The sequence below is a fragment of the Anoplolepis gracilipes genome, chromosome 3 (genome assembly GCF_047496725.1).
Source record: "Anoplolepis gracilipes chromosome 3, ASM4749672v1, whole genome shotgun sequence".
NCBI lineage: Eukaryota > Metazoa > Arthropoda > Insecta > Hymenoptera > Formicidae > Anoplolepis > Anoplolepis gracilipes.
Window position 1 is genome coordinate 15135346 of NC_132972.1, and position 20018 is coordinate 15155363.

At 30.6% G+C, this 20018-nt stretch overlaps 2 protein-coding genes across 3 annotated transcripts in view; one reads left to right on the forward strand and one right to left on the reverse strand.

The window, feature by feature from the left end:
• Rhogef3 (Rho guanine nucleotide exchange factor 3) overlaps window positions 1-19980 on the reverse strand; it is a 132152-nt gene extending 112172 nt beyond the window's left edge. For both annotated transcript variants that reach the window (XM_072888486.1, XM_072888483.1), the window contains exons 1-2: window positions 19873-19980; window positions 18890-19419 (exon numbers count right to left, since the gene is read on the reverse strand). The gene's annotated coding sequence lies outside the window, so the exon portion shown is untranslated. The remainder of the gene's footprint in view (window positions 1-18889; window positions 19420-19872) is intronic.
• On the forward strand, window positions 10269-14540 carry LOC140663911 (venom acid phosphatase Acph-1). Its single transcript, XM_072888472.1, has 7 exons — window positions 10269-10466; window positions 10879-10986; window positions 11476-11741; window positions 12036-12192; window positions 12263-12386; window positions 13291-13502; window positions 13711-14540. The coding sequence occupies exons 1-7, from the start codon at window positions 10377-10379 to the stop codon at window positions 13975-13977; spliced, it is 1224 nt and encodes a 407-aa protein (XP_072744573.1). The 5' UTR covers window positions 10269-10376; the 3' UTR covers window positions 13978-14540.
• Window positions 19981-20018: the final 38 nt, after the last annotated feature.

Genomic DNA, 20018 nt, shown 5'->3' on the forward strand with positions numbered 1-20018 from the left:
CTTATATGTCCGGCATCTCGAATTTAATTTATTTAACTAATATTCTAATAATTTTTACGCATAATAATTTTTTTTGTAAACTTTTAAGCACTTAAAATCTGATAAGAAATGTTAAAAAATCGTTAGTGGACAAAATAAAACACAGCATTAATTTGGAAGCATCCCAATTTATCCCGAGCTATTTTTTTTGTTTAATAGTCAGAACTCTTTATTTAATCTATCAAGAACTTTAATCCATGTAAAACTATTAAAAAAAATCAAGATTCTCAATTAATAAATTTCCAAATTGAGATGCCAGTTTTATACGGCTGACTGTCAAAATTATCAAAAAGAAGATTTTTGATAAATATCCTGAATTTCAATAAAATTTCATGCCTTCTATGATTTTTCTAGAAACAAGAAATCCCTAAAAATCCCATATTTTTTCAGGGAGTAAATACCTAACCTGTTGTTTAAAAATTCTATTTAAACTATAATATAACTTCTCTGTGCCTTGAGTATTTATATACACATTACACGTTGTTAATCCGTTGCAATTACTGTAAAACTTCTATATAACTTGGGTTATTCTCAATTCAAGAATTAAAACTAACTCTCATCGAAAATTCTTATTTTTCCCGGACAAAAATTTGCCGAATGCATTTAATAAACGCAATGGAAACAAAGTTGCTCAAATACATTCAATTTTCCTGAACGTTTAAAATCTTTCGCCTTTAATCTGTTAAGCCAACTATGATTTTAATATGAGCAAAAATAATTGAAATTTAAAAGACTCTCTTACAATTAGAATAAATCTTAATTATTTTCATATTATCTTATATAAACTTCATATAACTATATTGAACGTTGTTGCAACATAATTATTTATTTATACAGATAATTTATTTATATTTAGGTATAAATAATTCTATCTATAATAATATTTTTTTATAAAAAAAAAAGATATAACTTCATGTTATAATATTTATTTATATCTTATCTATTAAATATAACTTTATAAAGTATAAAATAAGTAATAATTTTACTTGTCAAGAATAAAAAATTAAATGTTAAGAAATTAAATTCGTTATATTATCCTCAAGATAAAATAATATCTTAAATAAAATATTGACACATTTCTTGCTATTGTCATATAAAATGAACAAATAAAATAATCATAATAAAAAGAGAGAAGTTAGAATTGTATTTAATATATGTTTTATTTGAACGAAATAAAGATAACGGACAAAATAAATTAAAATATCTTTACTTTCTCACATACAGGATGGCCTGTTTTAAATGGCATTGATATTTTACAAAAAAAACGTTCATAAAAAAAAAATGTTTTGTATAAAAGTTTTGTGACTTCAAGCGAGATGTAAGATGATGCCATTAATTTAATCTTGGATGTAAAAGGTCATGAAGATCAACCTTATTTTTTTATATAAAATAATCTTAATTTTTTATAAATTGATTTCTCGCAATATTCTATAAAAAGTTATAAATGCGATGGCCAAAAATTGAATAGTTTATTTTAAATAGATATTTCATCCTTTAATTTAATATAATTTTACATACACTATAAAATATCTTATAAACACTACTTAATTTTTTACCATCGTACTCTCATAATTTTTACGCAGAATATTGCAACGAATCGATTTATATAAAAATTGGATAGTTTAATTTAAAAAAAAACAAGATTGGCTTCTATAAAATCTTGGCACGTATATCCAAGGTCAAATCAATGGCACCATTTTATATATCTCTCGAAATAACAAAACTTTTGTACATTTTTCAATGCAAGTTTCTGTTTTCGAGAAATATCAATCATTTAGAATAGGCTAGCATCTTGTATATTGGTACACAATTATTACAAATGTATATTTCCTTTTTTTAAATGTGTTCTTATATGTATATTGTTTCATTTATGTTTTCATCGAATAGCAAGAAATTTTTATTAGCAACGCACTTCTGCGTCATATATATTTTTCGAGATGCCAAAAATTAATTCGATAATAAGGCCAGCGTGGAAATATTCTTATCGGATGTGTCAGCAAATGTAAAAAATCGGATGTTACGCGTGGATTTAGGATGAAAGATATTCAGGAAGGCAAAAAGCGAGGACGGTAAAATAAAGCTTGACTGGTGGATATTTATCGATGTATCCGAAGGACATTCTCGTTACTTCCGTGCGCACATTATATGGGTTACTAGTCCAAGGTCCCGCCGAAACTATGCCCCGGGTTATCGCGCGAGCTCGTGCGCCAAGCCAGGTAACATGCTGCAGGCACTTTCTGTGTGACCCATATCCTATACTACGACATTGCTTTCCCCTCATATTTACGTCAGATTCCAACAGGAGCACGATGTTTTTCAAAAACTAGTTAAAACTATAATGTTGATACGTTACTTATGCATTTTGTAATGCTCCGTATGTAAAAGGATTTTGATGATGGATTTATTATTCATTGACGTAATACAAGAAAGTTATAATAAATACATGAATGTTCTATTTCGCAACTAAAAAATTAATTAGCTTTTTCATCGAACTTTGAAAAATTTAGAAACAGTCTGGAACAAAAATTTATCGCTAGGTATCTCATTGATAAATAACGTTTGGCAAGCTTTTCAATCTTTCAAAAAATCAAATTAACGAAAGATGCTCGCGTTATTATTAAATACAAATTGTTTTTTTTTTTTTATAAATATCCTTCGATTGTTTTTCATGAAAATTGTCTTAGTATAAGCGTATATTTCATTAAAAAAGTATAATAAATGTTGATGAACGGCTTGTTTTTTTAAATATCTAATCATATTAGTTCAGTTTTCTTTAGAAGAAAAGACTTTAAAAGAATTCTACAGAGAAATATTACATATGTATATATCGCTAAAAAGTGATTGTGGACCAAGTCGTACTTAAATGAACGAAAAAACTTTTATAAGACAGTAATTTAAAGTTAAATTTGTCACTTTTGTAAGTAAATAAAAAAGCATCTAATTAAATAATCTCTTTGATTATCAAAGGTCAGCTAAAGTTTGATAACAAAATAAAAAATGTATTTATCGTAAGAGAATTAGAAAATAATAAAGAGATTAGACAAAGATAAACAGAATCTAGAAGAAATCAAAAATTGAAAAATATTTCAGGAAATAGAATAATATATGAGAGAGTGAAAGGGAGCGAGAGAGAGAGAGAGAGAGAAAAGGGAGACAAGGACGTAGAGGTGAAGGTTGAAATTCAACACGAAAACCTGACTGCTAGAACGACTCGAGTCTATCGATCTTATGTTAGACTAATCTGCAGTGGTTCCTAGACAGAGAAGAAAAACTTGTTCCCGAACGTACCTTCTTCACGCTCTACGACATCTGTCGATAAGTTATTCAATTCTCGACACTATTGGATTTCTCTCTCCTCGTGAGATGAAGCCTCAGTTGCGGCTTAACTATATCTTCGTGGTCGTAACTCGATAGAGGACGAACTCATTTTTCTTTCGTCTTTCGACGCATGTGTACATCTGTAATATTCCGGTTCCTGAACGACCGATTCCGCGAGTTTGATTCTCTCGAAAAAGACGAAAACAAAACGGCAGATAATACAAGAGATCGTTGAAATTGCAGTCGTATACAATTATGAATTAACGTTGGGAGATGTGTCTGGTGAACGCGTAATCGTAATAAAACTCGCAAGTCTGTACGCTCGTGATAAAAAACTCGCGTCTGATTTGCGGCCCATTCATTATTAATGCCGTGTATGCAATAAAAGTTTCTCTCTCTTTTTCATTATACCATGTTACTTGCAACGAGAAGACTATACATGAGGCAACGGAGGATTAAAATTCATAGATATTCTTGAGAATGGATGGAGAGTTCCTGGATATCATGTAATGGTATCATTTCGTGCATCGATCATCACTATTTTCGCAAGCATGGTTTCTCCTTTCTCTTCCGTGAAAACTTTATATAATAAACTTTTAAAATATATTAAATTTTATGTTATAGTCTCCATAAATTTCTTCAAAAAATTTCATAATTTTATATTCTTATTTAGCATTTATATACGGTTTTTTCTCTATATACCAAAGTTACTTACAAAGTTACTTATCGAATGAAGTATTCGAATTATACGCGAAAGAATATGGAATTACAGACGGTATTGCGCGACAATAGATGACCAATTATGCATCAATGATCCGACGCAGCTGTGGTACTCGTTTTCTAATCTTACGATTATAATTTGCGGAGACGAAGAAATTAAAAGTTGGATTTAATTAACTGACAGAATTATTCGTATTAATTAATACAACCGTGGAATTTTTATTGCCGTGATTTTATCGATTTTTCTTCTCTTACATCATATATAAGAACGGCATATGCATTTCAATATTCGCGAGATCGCCGATATCTTGTTTTTTTTTTTCACCGAAGAGCACATTTGCATTGCGCGCTTGTGGAAACGTAACTATGTTTCTGTCACGTGTGAATAGTATTTTAATAAGACTAGATATCCGGTGTTTTTCTGTTTTTCTGTCTCTCTCTCTTTTGCGCTTCCTCCTTTTCCTTCTTACTTCATCATACCTGTCGCTGTATCATTCAAGGTCATCATTGGTCATGAAGCTATGGATTAAACGCGCAATCGAATAATAGATACCAGAGCGAGAAGTGGTATCGCCGTAAACGGTTGCAAAAAATGTAAGTCTTAACGATACATCATAGACGTACATTTAATAAAAACAAATCTGACATATCTGATATATTCCGTTCCGTATGCCTCGTGAATAAACTTTGAAGCAAAATCTTTCGCACGCTAATAAAACCCAATGATATTTAATCTGATCTTAAAAAAAGAATTTTCATAGTTGACGATATATATCTTGTTCTAAATTTAGCAAATTAAATTTTATAAAAAAAATTAAACTCTCCATGCTCAAATTTCTTTTTACTATGTATGACGCAAATAATATTTGATATCATCTGCATATAATTTCTTTATCATCATTAGAGTCTTAACATAAGATGATCATAAAGCAACATATTATAATTTATACAGTCTTCTCAGACTCATAGATTGTATGTCTCGACAGATTAATTTCTAATTTTAAACGTATCAACTACATTATAAATCACTTATGTCGCATGATTGCAATAATATACGTACTTATATATAAATGTGTGTTAGTCTTATTAAAATAAAAATTTTAGAAGAAAAAACTATATATATATGCAAAATATAACTCATATGTACATGCATTTTTTAAAAGAATTTTAAATGATTATTATTTATCAAGTAAGTAATATATGACACAAAGATCTAATATCTTTTAAAATAACCTTCACAAAGATACTTATCTCAAAACCGGAATGTTTGATACATGCACATGTGTATATAGTTATATAAATTTATCTCAGTATATCACATATATTATTATCTAAAAAATTGCCTTCTCTCCCATTTCTATATTTATTATCTAAAAGTTTTAAATGTTTTAACAATGTTTCTTATTTTTTGAAATAACATAAAATAACATTTTACATATATGTATTGTGTAAAATATTGTATATCAAACCAATTAATTTGCATTTTAAGTTATTTGATAATATTACATAATTACATTTGGACTGTTTCTATCGTTTGCAAACTTGTAAATTCGTTTAGAATTAAAGACTATTTATAATCGTTGTACACGATTTGTAAATGAAGGAATAAGACACGTTATACATACGTATTATGCATTTTGAGATCTGTAATTCTATATGCGATATCGCAGCGCATTTACAATATTTATTAGCAAGATGGAATTAACCGTGAAGTTCGTAAAGAAATCCCGCATACGCGATTGTAGAATGAATAATATTCTAAATATTTAGTTATATGCGAATGATTACTTGCATTTGTTTCTTATAGTGTATATTTTTTTATTTTATATCGTAATTAATTTAATAACTTTGTTGTCCTATTTTAATTATTACTAATTCTATTATATTATTATTATTGTTGTTATAGTTAGCTAATGAAAGATTTATTTGCTGTTTAAAAAATTTGAAATCTTTACTATTTAAATTTTTTTTTTCAATGTTGATCAAAGAAGATTAATATCATGTTGAGATCAAAATTATATTATGCAGAAAATTACGCATGCGTCTGAATTAGTTTAATCGCGGTTACGCGCAAATATTTTAAATGATAGATAGAACTACAAACATGACCGGTTTGTTTTTTATTTTCTAATCTATATGCCTACATTCATATAAGACGCACATCTACATTTAGGTAACATCCACCAATCATTATCTATATGTTAACATAAATGTGATTGTTTCTTTTACATAGAAAGTAACGTTCCTAAGAAAGTAAGTATATATATATATATATATATATATATGTATATATATATGTATGTATGTATGTGTGTTAGTGTATAGATTGATAATGTAATCAAATGACGTTTAAATATTCAAATTAATTTCAAAATCTTTGACCAATTGATGGACAGTTATATTGTGATCATATTTCATATTACTTTATAATATCATATAAAAAGTTACTAATAAATAATCAAGCTAACTGTTTGATATTAATATTTTAATGAAAGAAAATCAATAATGCGCACTCCTATTGAAGCAAACAAATAACTACATTTATTACTAATACATTCATAGACCTACATATTCAACTTAAAATATTATTTTAATTTCTATTTGCTAGAAATTATAAAATATTTCATATATAAATAACATAAGTATATTATAAAAAAATCTTAAAATATCTTAAAAAATTATGTGAAATTATGTGAATTATATGGCATTCAAAATAATAAAATTTACACTAATAAACGTAATATTTGATGAATCTTACTTTACATTTCTTATGTAACGTCATTTTTTCATATATAAATACAATATTTCGTTATTTATGAGCTCAAATTGTAGTCAATTTCTGTCTATATAAGAATTCTTTTTATGTTCATGCGGCAATGTATTGTAAAATTTAAGTAAGTCAGAACATTTTAATAAAATATTTTAACTGTTATAACAAGTTAACAATCGAAGTATTTCTGTTTTAGAAAAAAGTTGCTACTATTAATTGACGAATCTTTGACAAAGATAAAATTCATCATGAATTTATTTACTTTTTAGAATTTTATTTTATTTTTAATAGTCGTTATGTAAGTACGATTATTGCATTTAACGCTATATGATTAAGATAGAAATACAAGTAGTACAGAAGGTTAGGTATTAAATGATTTATAATGATCATGTAATTGCAACAAAGTACAGAATGAAGGCCATGCGAAAGGCGTTTTATTCGCGTTTTATAATTTATACACGAATACCTAATATACGAATATATGTATAACAACACTTGACCTCATTTACTTAATCTTACGCTCAAATAGCATTGACCTCACACATAAAAAATTATATTTTATTATTTTGTAATAAATACATGCATACATGCATATTTTGTAGTAGATCTGTATCGATAAAATAATAAGATGTAATTGCTACAAAAGAGAAAAAAGAGAAAGAGAGAAAGTTTTACGAATACTAAATTTGTTGTAATAAGTTGCTTATGTGGAATCATCCAAATATGACGCATTACAGCATAGAATTTCATCAGGTTGAAGGAAGTCATCAACCGTGAAAAAACTTCAAGGACTTACATACATTATTTATAACAAAAAGTGTAACGAGCAGATATTCTCTCTTGTTCTAATACATTGGACTTGCATTAAAAACTAAAATCAAAGCTTTGTTTTTTCACGTATAAGAGCACAAGATATAATAGGCTTGGTTAATAAACGTGTATGACATAATCAGTGTAACAGCTTATTTTTGTTTCCTCTTTTAATCATTCTAGTTATTGATTATACATAATTGTGCGTCACTATCGAGCCCATTGGTCGTCACGATTATGAAATCATACATGCACTCCGCGCAAGCTGATCGTTAATTATAACGCAGTCGGTAATCATCAATGTTAATTAGAACTGATTATAGTTACAATATTCAAAAGTGTATTAAAAAAGTTTGACTTTTTCTCGTGGCATTCAGTTGATCATTTATAGTTGTTTTTTCCAATGACTATCATCAATGTTAATTATAACTAATAACAGTTACAAAATATTAAACGTATATTAAAATTATATTGATTGATTTTTTTCTTGATTTTTCTCGCAGCGTTTAACTATTTATCTGTTATTAAAAAATATTCCGTCATTTTCAAGCATCCTGAGTATGCATGATGGCAATTTACTTTTTTGTACACATTACATAATTATTTCAGTAATGTCGATATTTTACTATTCCACAAATTAAGATGCGCCTCGTTGCAAACGTTAACGCGCGTGGTTTATTGTTTTCGTACCTACGTGTTACATAAATAATTATTTGAAAAACATGACATTTTTATCGGCTCTCAAATTAATTAATTCCATTGCGAGTGTTAACCAATAATAAATTATTTACGATACCGAAATAGATCTCCAATTACGCATTTTTGCCTCGAAAGACTCTCAAATTTCCCTGCTTTCCATGAATTGAATCACGAAAGGAAAATCCATTGTGTGCGGTAAAGTCACAAGTGCAATGATTCCGCTTAATTTACATAAAAAAAAACCTGGCATAAGTCGACAAAGTCTTCATCGGCTGTCTCATACCAATCATTCATGATCATTCATGAATCATTAGCTTCTTGCTTGAATTCTTTGAATTGTCATGGTTAAATGACAGAATCGCATGATTCCATTAACGGAAAACTTCTAAAAATTTATCCTAGATCAAAATATAATTACGAAATAAAAGCCTTAAGACTAAGAAAAAAAATCTCACAATTTTAAAACAATTTCCATTAATATTCTAATTGCATTGTAACATGCTAAATCTATAATGTGGTGAATATCAAAATATAATCATGCGCAGTGGTTGTAGTCAAAAGATTAGACTACATATCCTTGGGATAAATAATATGTATTCTTGACTAGTCGATTTGACGTTTGCACCTGCTATAACATATGTATTAATTTATTATTCCGATATATCGCAAAAATGTCGAGAAGAAAAATGTAAGAAATGTTTGGATTAAGAAATGCTATATTATGTTTAAAATGCACAAAGAAGAATATATGTACATGAAAAAAAAAATATATACATATATAGAAAAAAATTACTAGTCTTGTTCATAGAAAACCGAATAACTCGGAAATTAACTTTAATATACTTAATATTATATACATAAAGAAGATTATTTAGAAAAAACTTCTCAAACCTTTAAAAGTTCGCATATCACATACCATTTTTATGGCAATTATAGATCCGTTTAGTTATTTATACATATGTAGATAAACCTGACTAATAACCAAGCATTATGACACAAGCATTTATGAGACTCATAAATTCAATATATTCATGGATATGCAAGAAAGCGTTTTTTCGGTTAAAAGAAAAAAAAATGCAATTTAAAGACAAACAAGATAAGTGGGCTGTATAAAGTGATTCTAGATAAAATAACAACGTCAGGAATTTGATACTCGGATGCGTCGAAGAATGCAATAAGAAAATTACTGAAAAGATATTTTTTGTTTTTTATTCATGAGAGAAATTCTTGTTTACTATATAAAACCACTGGCTATCAATATATTATAGGTTATTAAAGTTTTTAATAATAGAATTTTTTGAAAAAGATTGCTTTTTACTTTTCACTTTTTAGTTTTAGATCTTAAAAAACTGGTAAGTTAGTTAGCTATAAAGTTGAAACTTTATAGAAGAAAATACAGGCTATAAAAATCACATTTAATTAAAAAATAAACTTCTACTTATATATGCATCAATTTAAAGATAATATTTTTCTCATTCACATTATTTCAAAAAACATCGAACATATTTATTATACGTTTTCGTACATTTACGAAAAGAAGCTATCTTAATATCTATCAAACATGATAAATCGCATTTTATTATTCATGTAACGACGTGATAATAATTCGTTTGCATAAGTTATAAATAAGACATTAGAGAATGTGCGCAGTAGAGAATGTGAACGTATAATCTAAAAATGTCAAAGAATTCCTTACATGATTCACGTCATTTGCGGTTTTCTGTGGGTTTTTACTATTTCGTTGGGCGTCCTTCGAAGAAGATGACGATTGAGATAAAGAAAAAGGATCAAACGTCACTAAGAGCGGGAAACTTGCTAATAAAAATGATCGGAATTGTCAGCCTGTTTGACTATTCTTCCCCCACTCGCAAATGGCAACTGAGAGAGGCGAGAGTAGAAATATAAACACAATCCGTAGATTGTGCCATGAAATCGTTGATTCCGAACGTGACCGTCGCCCAAGCTCTATTAATTAAGTGTTCATTCGAATTGAAAGTATTTTCGGGAAGATATCACGAAGATGTTTTTAATGCAGTTAACGAGTTTCGCCTTTTTCATTAACTTCGCCCTGTCAGCCAGTTCCGATGTAGAATTGCGATTACTTCACGTGGTAAAAGATTATTTAATTTTTCGTACATACCTACGCGTGAAATCGTAAAACAATGAGAAATCGCTCTTCTAGAAAATGTGTGTGAACAACAAAGTGAAAGAATTTTATTGTTTCCCTGATTTTTTTGTAAAAAGTAGTTGTTTAATATTTTTTTCTCCTTTGAAAGTATCAAATAAATATTATTCCTAAATTGTTTCAAGTCAATAAGAGGCAGATAGGTACTTTTACACGCAGATGTGAGTTTGACGTTGAGAAAGGTTTTAGAGAGAAATTAAGAAGTTATACGAGAAAGCAATCCCTCGTACGAGAGACACGTAGCAAAACATTTGCATTATCGTGACAGTTTGTGAGGTGACAGTGATGATAATAGATGATGGCGACATAACTTACATAAGTATGTTCTGTTTCGAAGGTATTTCGCCATGGTGACAAAGTGCCCCATCGAGAGTTTCAAAATTACCCGAATGATCCGCATCGAGAACACTCTTATTACCCGTTAGGAAACGGCGATTTGACCAATGTGAGTATTGTGTAATTAAGCGATATCAATTTAATAATATAGTAATAACAATTGCATGATTTGATCATTCAGAAACATTGTATATTATATTATATTTTTGTTGTGCAATATTTTCGAATTACTTACGTGTTTAAAAGTATTTACGTGATTAAATCACATGATGTTGTAAAGTTTATAACAAAACAGTTATCTGTTTTATAGTCTTTGTCTTATATAACGCGATCATAAGCATTTGATATTTATCATTGTCATCCGAAGTTTCACACGTTACAATATTTTCCATAAAGTAAAAAAAAAAAAAAAACAAATTAATTCTCTCTCTCTCTCTCTCTCTCTAATTTTGATATAAATAAATAATTCGATATAAATAAATAATTTTGAATTAAAAGAGGAAAATATTTTAGTCTAAAGAGACTAGTATAATTTTTCGATGTCTGTTATATAATATACTTTTAGAGATTTCAATTATAATGTCTTTCGCATAATTAGCAAGGCAAGATGCGGGAATATAAAATCGGCACGATGCTGCGCGGAAGATACGATCAATATTTCGGTCCGGATTATTGGCCGGCCAAGATCTATGCCCGATCTACGGATGTCCCGCGAACCCAGCTGTCTCTCCAGTTGGTCCTAGCAGGATTATTCCCGCCCTCCGAGAGACAAACCTGGAATCCACACTTGCCCTGGATTCCAACGTACACGTTCTTCGTGCCATACAAGACTGACAACCTCTTGTTTCCGCATTACTGCCATCGGTGAGTAACTTTACGAGAATTTGATCACAGGGACATTTATAATGGGAAATGAGCAATCTTTAAATCTTGTTTTTTTAGTGTCATTTTGCCAAATTTTTTTGTGTGTCTACATATGTTTTTATCTTATTTCATTGTTTTTTTTATTTGTATATTTAATCATTTTTTTCTACAATGCAAGGTGAGGAAGATCCGGAATAAAAAGGAACTTAATTATTTAATCATTTTGATATGCTTTGTATGTAACTCTCTTCAATAATATTTCAAACAATTATTTTCTATTTTATTGATTTTTAGATATAGGGAAGAATATCAACGGTTCCTTCAACTAAACAGTACAAAAGAAATGATAAATAAATACAAGAACGTAATGGATTATTTGACCGATCATTCTGGTAAATTAATTAACAGTACGGAAGCAGTCACTCACATGTATAATTTACTCAAAGAGGAGGTAAGCAATTGTTTATTAGTATTAGATCGTCTAAAATAAATTTATTTAAATTTTTATCAATCATTTCCAGGCTGCACAAAATTTGACGCTGCCAAGATGGACTCAGAATGTTTTTCCTAATCCGATGGACGATATAATAGAATTGGATTTCAAACTTCGATCTTATACAAAGACTTTGAAGAGATTAAACGGAGGTTGGTACAATTACAATAGAAAATGTCTCGAAAATATGCTAGCAAAGTTTTATTTACGGAGAAAATAGATCAACTGTATAATATGTAATATAATGAAAATAATGTTTTCTCCGAAAATTCTGCATCAGAATTCTATTTGGCAGGATTAAATTATGAATACAATTATTTTTTATATTAATAATAAATAATAGTAATACTTGTCGTATTATCTATTATAGTAAATCAGTTTAATATATGTAATATGTACTCTATAGTAAACTATATGTCGAGATGAATGTACGCGACAAAATTATAGCATACTTGATATTTTCATCTGTTCTTTAAAATTAGCAAAAGGAAATGTACATTACATGTCTTACATTTTCTTAAGCAGTTCGATATATTACTCGATATATTTACTCTCGAAGGCCTATACAATACGTGAAATATATTAAAAAAATATACAAGTATTTTCGTTCGCCGATCTTAAAAATTAACCGATAAATAGATGAGAATCTCAGATATGCCATTATTTTATGCCGTGTCGTCTAAATCCAGTTATAAAACGACAATGTAAAGTGTGTATCGTTGCGAAAGGAAGTGATTTCCAACAATTCCTTTAAAACTAAAGAAAACATAATATTCATCCTTTAAGCTCAAAGTTATATTCTAGAATTTCTTAGATATTTTCTCGCAAAACTTTACCGCAGGCAGAAAGCATTTATAACTTGAAAAGAATGCGTTCCTCGACTTATAATCAAGAAATGCCTTCTCTCATGTTCAAAATGAATAAAATACGTTAGTGTTAGTATGATAATTCACTCTGAAAATATCTCTTATATGTAATTGACACATTTTTTAATTTTATTATTTAAAACAAAACTATTAATTGTAAGAGTTTTATTATAATTCTGTATGTGCATAGGCATATTGCTTCGCAAAATGGTGGATGATATCCAAGAACTAAGAACAGGGAAATTGCCACATGACAGGAAAGCTTTTCTGTTTGGCAGTCACGAAGTCAATATAGCCGCCGTTGCCTACGGTTTGGGAACAAACGAACCAACGGTCCCTGCTTATGGTTCTACAATTATTCTAGAGACTCTCCAGGACAAGAAGGGAATTTATTACGTTCGAGTATGTTACATGACACTTTTCTCATTAATGAAATAAATCCAGGAATCAAATTGATTTATAGACCTGCTAGATTTCTTTTTTTCATTTACAGAACAATCGATAACAAATCTATCTTTCAAAATATAGTTTAAGAAAAAATCAATTATTCTATCATATAAACTCCAGTTATAGTCACTTTAGATAGTAAAAAATATATTTTTTTTCACAGGTCTTACTGTGGACTGGCGTTACGGAACAACTGATTATACAGACGATCCCAGGTTGCACGGAATTGTGTCCTTTTATAAAATTTCTCGATATTGTAAAGGATGTTTTACCGAATGACGACGAGTACTATTGTCGACAAAATAAAACAACAGAGGATCTTATGCCACATAATCAATCATCGGCGACACGTATAGCCGACGACAGATTTTGGCGATACATCTTCTTTGTCGTTTTATTTGCATTCACGTCGAAATTTCTACAAAAATGATTTCTATTGAGGCGGATATACTCTAGATATTTATTTTCTTTTTTTCGAGGAACGTGATCTTAACCAGGAAAATAGTTACGAAAATAATTGACTCAGCTCCTGACCGATACCTGTATCGGAAATACTTCATTGAACTATGAGAGTACTTGGAAAGCCCAACGAGGTTGCGGTTATACATTTCGCTGCGTGTGTTGCGGTTACCGCGTTGATGTATTTTACCGCACGTGTGTTATACTGTCACGTTACACACGTAAACTACTATGTACATATGTAAATAGCTATCAGTATATTGATTTTATTGTAGTCGATATCGTAATCACTTCAAAACAAACATCTCATTCATGAACGCATATTATTTAGAACGTGGGATTTTTTAAGCTTACGTTGGATTTAATCAATCATTCATGTTCAGAAGTGTCTGAAATATTGTCGGCAAAACTTACGATATCCCGTGACATTATCCACTGCCATACAAAATTGTATCTAGAAATTATATTACTATTATTCGTTAATATTAATTTTGAATAATATTATATTTATGACGTTGTATAAATCTCAATAAAAATCATGTATCACTAAACTGAAAAATTGAATTGATGAAAAATTATGATATGTGTTTTTTGCCATTTACTATTTTTACACATACACATACACATACACAAATAGATTTGTACCAGTATTATGCAATAAAAATGAGATTCATATTTAAATATATAGATAAATTTATTGTATAAGACTGATAATAAAAAATAATGCCGTGACCTGGAGATGTAAAAAATAAACGTCAGTTTAACAGCCGTTTTAATGTCACAGATATCGTATAATCGGATTAAGTTCTTCGTTTGGCGAATGCGAAATTGGAGCAAATTTGATTCCAAAACGAGCAGACTAACTTTTCTATTCTCGTCGAGATGAAGAGTTCAAGAACCTGAATGCGATCGAACAGCAGTTTCCATGTAGAGTCACAAGAGATAGAAATGGATACCACAATTTCGATCGATACATTCGTCGCTTCAATTTGAAGAATTGTTAAAATTGTAGAGAAGAAAAATGGCAATTTAAAATATCGCTATTTGCACATAATGCGCGATACAATATTTAGAGTGCGCTAAAATGTTTGAGAAACACTGCTCCTGTGCAATTCACGCGCGATCCTTCGCCGTCGTTTTCCGTTCTGCATGGAATCAAGTATCTCGACGTAGATACGTGCAACCAAGAGGGGTCCCTGCACTTTCGTTACGGTGATTCACCTTGCGTGGCGAAACTACGAATGCGTGTGCATCTAAGATGCATCCGTTAGGGAGCAAGTATGTTTTGTATAAAGCGCGTTATTTACATAACGATTCTTGACGGCATACTGGCAGTGATAAGATATCATGAAACCACGAATGATATACGTTTATTTTATATGCTCTTTTATTATCAATGAGATTAGTACATCCGACACCGGTCGAGGATTAATACGGTATAAAAAATTAATAACGACGACTCCTCTCTTCCATCTCTCTTCTATTTGACCCGATTTCGAGTAGTGAGTTATTATTCGAATTAACACGAATAATGGCATCGGTATAAATAAACTCTATAAATTATGCTTAATAAAAAATGTATTTGGTTAACCTGTTTTTGTTATATTTTATTGAATATCAATATAAATCTCAGACGATATATGGAATTGTTTCTAATAAAGGACAAACTGTACTTCAACATTAATTATAGACAAGCGTTTTTGGTTACGATATCTATAATTTACCGTCTCCGAAATAGTGCACTCTGCTATTCGATACGCGCTACAAGTAATTGTTATGTTACTTTGTACTGAATTGTACGTATACAATGCGTAAGTACGCCGTTCAATTTAAATAATTAATAGTGTTGAATTATTAAAGCTCCCAAATCTGAACGAATCATTAACGCAATAAATAATTCGTATGGTATTTGTTTGTCAAAATACTACTTTAGATGTCGAATGTAAATAAAAGGTTTCTTCTCGTTAAAAAACATATATATAATCTTATTTTGATAACTCTTTATAAAAATGTATTGTATGTAGAAATAATTCTTAAAATTTTTTCATATTAGAAAAATCAATTGCATGTTAACAAGAATAAAAAATTTTAATGTACGTTATTCTTTTTTGCGAATTATTTATGAATAACGTTCGCACGTTCGGGAACATGTGTACCTTATCATGAAAGATGGTATGTATAATTATAAGCATATAAAGGTGAAGGTGTGGGAACGCATACCACCGATGAGCGGTGGCTAATGTCCTCTCAAGGTAAGGATTTCTCAATAGACGTACGATTGTTTAAGGTTTAAGTGGTAGGGGCAAATACAGCGCCGGCGAAGGAGCATCGTGAGGAATTTCTAGTTTGCATTATGTAAATTCCATGGTTGCATATATATATATATATATATATGTTCATCATTCTTTAAATATTTTTGATATTTCGTCGATTATTAGCAAGTACGTCGCGAGATTTTGCCAAATAAACAAGACAAAATATAAATATAATTTTATATGAATTATACAGAGTATAAAATATTAATAGAAAAATTAATATTATATAACAGTAATTTGGTTATATGACAACAATAAATATTAAATAATAATACGAAAGTATAAACATATACAATTAATATTCTATCTAATTTAATAATTATTGTTATTCACACACATTCATAATAATAGATAGTCAACTATATAGATATATAGCAATTGTTACGACATAATATAAATTTTTTAATATTAATACGTTTTCTTGAATACAATAATTTTTCATATATTTTTTATATGAATTATCTTTTCACTTCCTTATCTTTTTTCTTTAAAAATATTTTACCCAGAGTACTTTTATGCAAAATGCATCGAGGAAGAGCTTGCTACGAGTTCGTCACGTATTTCTTATAGACGCCTCCTTCGGCTGCGCAGTGTATTTCACAAATAAAAGATGTAATGCATTCCCGCTGCAAGTATTCATGTAGCTACCGTAATATATCCTTTGTTGCCATTGTCGAAGGTCGAGGACAAAGCCTGAGATTCGCGCATATGCTCATGAAATGCAATATCTTTGGTTATATAAAAATTCTGTTTTAATATTTTTCGAATCTATCTTTAACATTCTATATATTCAGTGAGACAATAAATGAAATAGAAAGTAGCATATACGTAGTCTGCGTTGTGTTCTAAGGGAAAAAAAAAACATAAATACCAAAGCCAAATAAGATCAGATTGTTGGAAAAATCCGACAAAGTGGGAGTAGAAAGGCGGTGATAATTACGATTGTTACGAAGAATTACGAAGGATGAGCATTGTATGTATATTTTACAAGACGCGCGCACAACCGCGAGCATTAAACCATCGCAGCTTCTCTGGCTATGTACTTCAAGCTGTACCTATGTATACGCGTATTTTCTTATGTGCGTAACTCACTTGCGTGACGATTACATCATCTGAGTCTCGAGAAGCGCGGCGGTTTTCCGACCATAAAAATATTCTTCGAACGACGAGTAAGAATCGCGAGATTGAATCTTTCGACAGGGAAAAAACGGACTATCACTTTAGTGCAATTTTTGTTTTATGAAATTTTTCCTAATTAACGATTTTTCTGTTTTGCGCTTACATTTTTATCATCTCGTGCCGAATTAATGTGTCGAAATTCCGACGAAATATCTTTTGTCTCACGAAATACTAATGGCGGAATCGAGTCTGCGGTATGTGAGCAAGTACATTATCAACAGCAGCTGTTAAACCGGCAAATGCATTTTGTATGTTTCGGTAGGATTGTATCTCATGTCGTGTCGTCGAATCGTTGTGATATTCTCCGCGATAAAGTCCGGAAAATATTGGAAAGCATTACAAATTGAGGGAGAGAGAAAGAGAGAGGAAACCCTTTAAATTCATGAAACAACAATGTTTTGATGAAATCTTAATCTCGATGTAAACTATAGAAACTCTAATTAAAGTCACAACGTGTTAAAATAAATATAATGCACATTGTATCGGGAAAGTTTAATTTTCAATTGCATCGATAGCGCGAATCTGTTTCTAGGCGGATGCGTACATGTAATCATAAATTATTATTGTTACGAGCCATATTATAATTTTTATAAAGCATTTCATTGTATCTCATAAATTATACGCGATACTAGCACTAATTGCACGTGAATTGGAACATGTGACGACATAGCCAGTGATGCTCATTATCGTGATAAATACCTGACATAATGTAATGTAATCAATTTCCGAGAGTACCGATGGGAACCCCGCAGCGGCCGAATAGTTTTCGGAGTTACGAGACTAATTACTGTTACCTAAGACCAGATCAAATGATAAAACGGATAACACGAGTGTTCATCCGTGTACGTTGTGTGCGCAACTTGTTAATCATTGATTATCGCTAAGAGAAAGAGCTTCTAATACCGTGAAAACAAGTACCTATATAGATATAAAGTTATTTTTTTACAACTTTACGACTCTAATTATAAAAAAATAAAATATTGGAAAATATTAACGAATTATATAGGCATTATAATTTGCTCTGTTGAAAGTAATTATTTTCTAAAAAAAAAAAAAAGAAAAATAGTTTCATTGATTTCATTATATTATTCGATGTTAAAAATTGTGAGATATGCATCTTGTTTACTAAATTGCACCCATTCGTCGAAGTTTCGATGAAATTGGAAAATTGCGAGACGTGACTTTACGCCGGCGACGTGCGTCAGGTTGCGCAAACGTGACTCGCATTTAATCGCACGCGCCTGTCGTTTTATGTAACGCGCCCAGGAGATGCACATGGATGCATGAAACTTCAAAGGCGTTATAAATAAACTTCACAAGATTTCAATAATGCGAGCACTCTCGCTGAAACGACGCAAATAATGATGCAACAAAAAAGCAAGGACTTACCGAATGATGAATCCGAAAGGTGTTGGACGCGAAGTTACATGCATCGATTGCGAGTTATCCTTGGGGTGCATTGCACTTTGAAAATCCAATCCTGCGCTGGTGGCACTCGAACCGCTGCATCGGCACAGATTTAGATTCGTTGCACACAGATCGACGTAAATCGGTTTCACCATCGATGCACTTTCGAATTTGAAGCCCGAATTTGAACTTTGTTCTGCTTGCTCGGCGGCGTGCTCGCAAAGATAGGAAAGTGTCGCGAAATGCACTTGGCGAATTGTATGACAGATAGCGAGTGACGCACGTTGCCAGGTTGAGTCCGCTGTCACGCCTTGAGCCTCTACGACGGTGCAACATCGTAGGCAGCAGGTGCCAGGTAAGGAACTAGGAATCCAGGTGCCCTTGCTGCCGGCAACGTCATTACGCGGCCACGATTCGCTTTCGCAATTTGCGCGGCGTGCTTCAGCGCAGTCGCGCGCCATTCTACAGGATGTCAAGTAAAGAACGAACCGGAGATTTAACACTGCATACATCTAGGAAAAAAAAAACGAAAGAAAAAGGGTTAAATAATGACGATCAACTCAACTCAAAGATATAACTCGATGGAGTTTATATTGCAAATAGAAAAGTAGAAAAATATAAGAAAAAGTTGAATTGTGTTGCTTGCACGCGCGCAACGTTATTGCATTGCAGCTAGGATATATATTTCATATTTAGATAATGTAAATTTGTGCTTTAAGCAAAATTTCAAGCACAAATTTACTTTATCTAATGAAATGAATCCTAGTATTATTTGGTTCTCTATGCACGCATGCCCTATGATATTAAGATTTTTTGATCTCTGAAATATTTTATTCAACATACAGAGAAATTAAACATGCGAGTAAATCATTTCTATTATTACCCTGTATAGTACAATTTTTCGTTTATTGTCGATGATTGAAGCATTTCTACTTTTTTTTACGCAATAATACTTACATTCATACCTTGAATTCTTTCATCTTTGAGATTCTTTTCATCGTCTTGGAATTTTGAGACTTTACTTTGATATCTGCCATCGTCAATGCGGATTCTCGCGTCGTTCTTCGTGCGTCCTTGTTAAACCATAAACGTGTAACGATACAGCAGAACG

Excerpts from the sequence above, each read along its gene's own strand:
- LOC140663911 (XM_072888472.1), top strand. The coding sequence starts at position 10,377 with ATGTTTTTAATGCAGTTAACGAGTTTCGCCTTTTTCATTAACTTCGCC. Across the intron at positions 10,467-10,878 it reads AATTGCGATTACTTCACGTG|GTATTTCGCCATGGTGACAA; the intron begins GTAAAAGATTAT and ends TCTGTTTCGAAG. Across the intron at positions 12,193-12,262 it reads ATAATTTACTCAAAGAGGAG|GCTGCACAAAATTTGACGCT; the intron begins GTAAGCAATTGT and ends AATCATTTCCAG.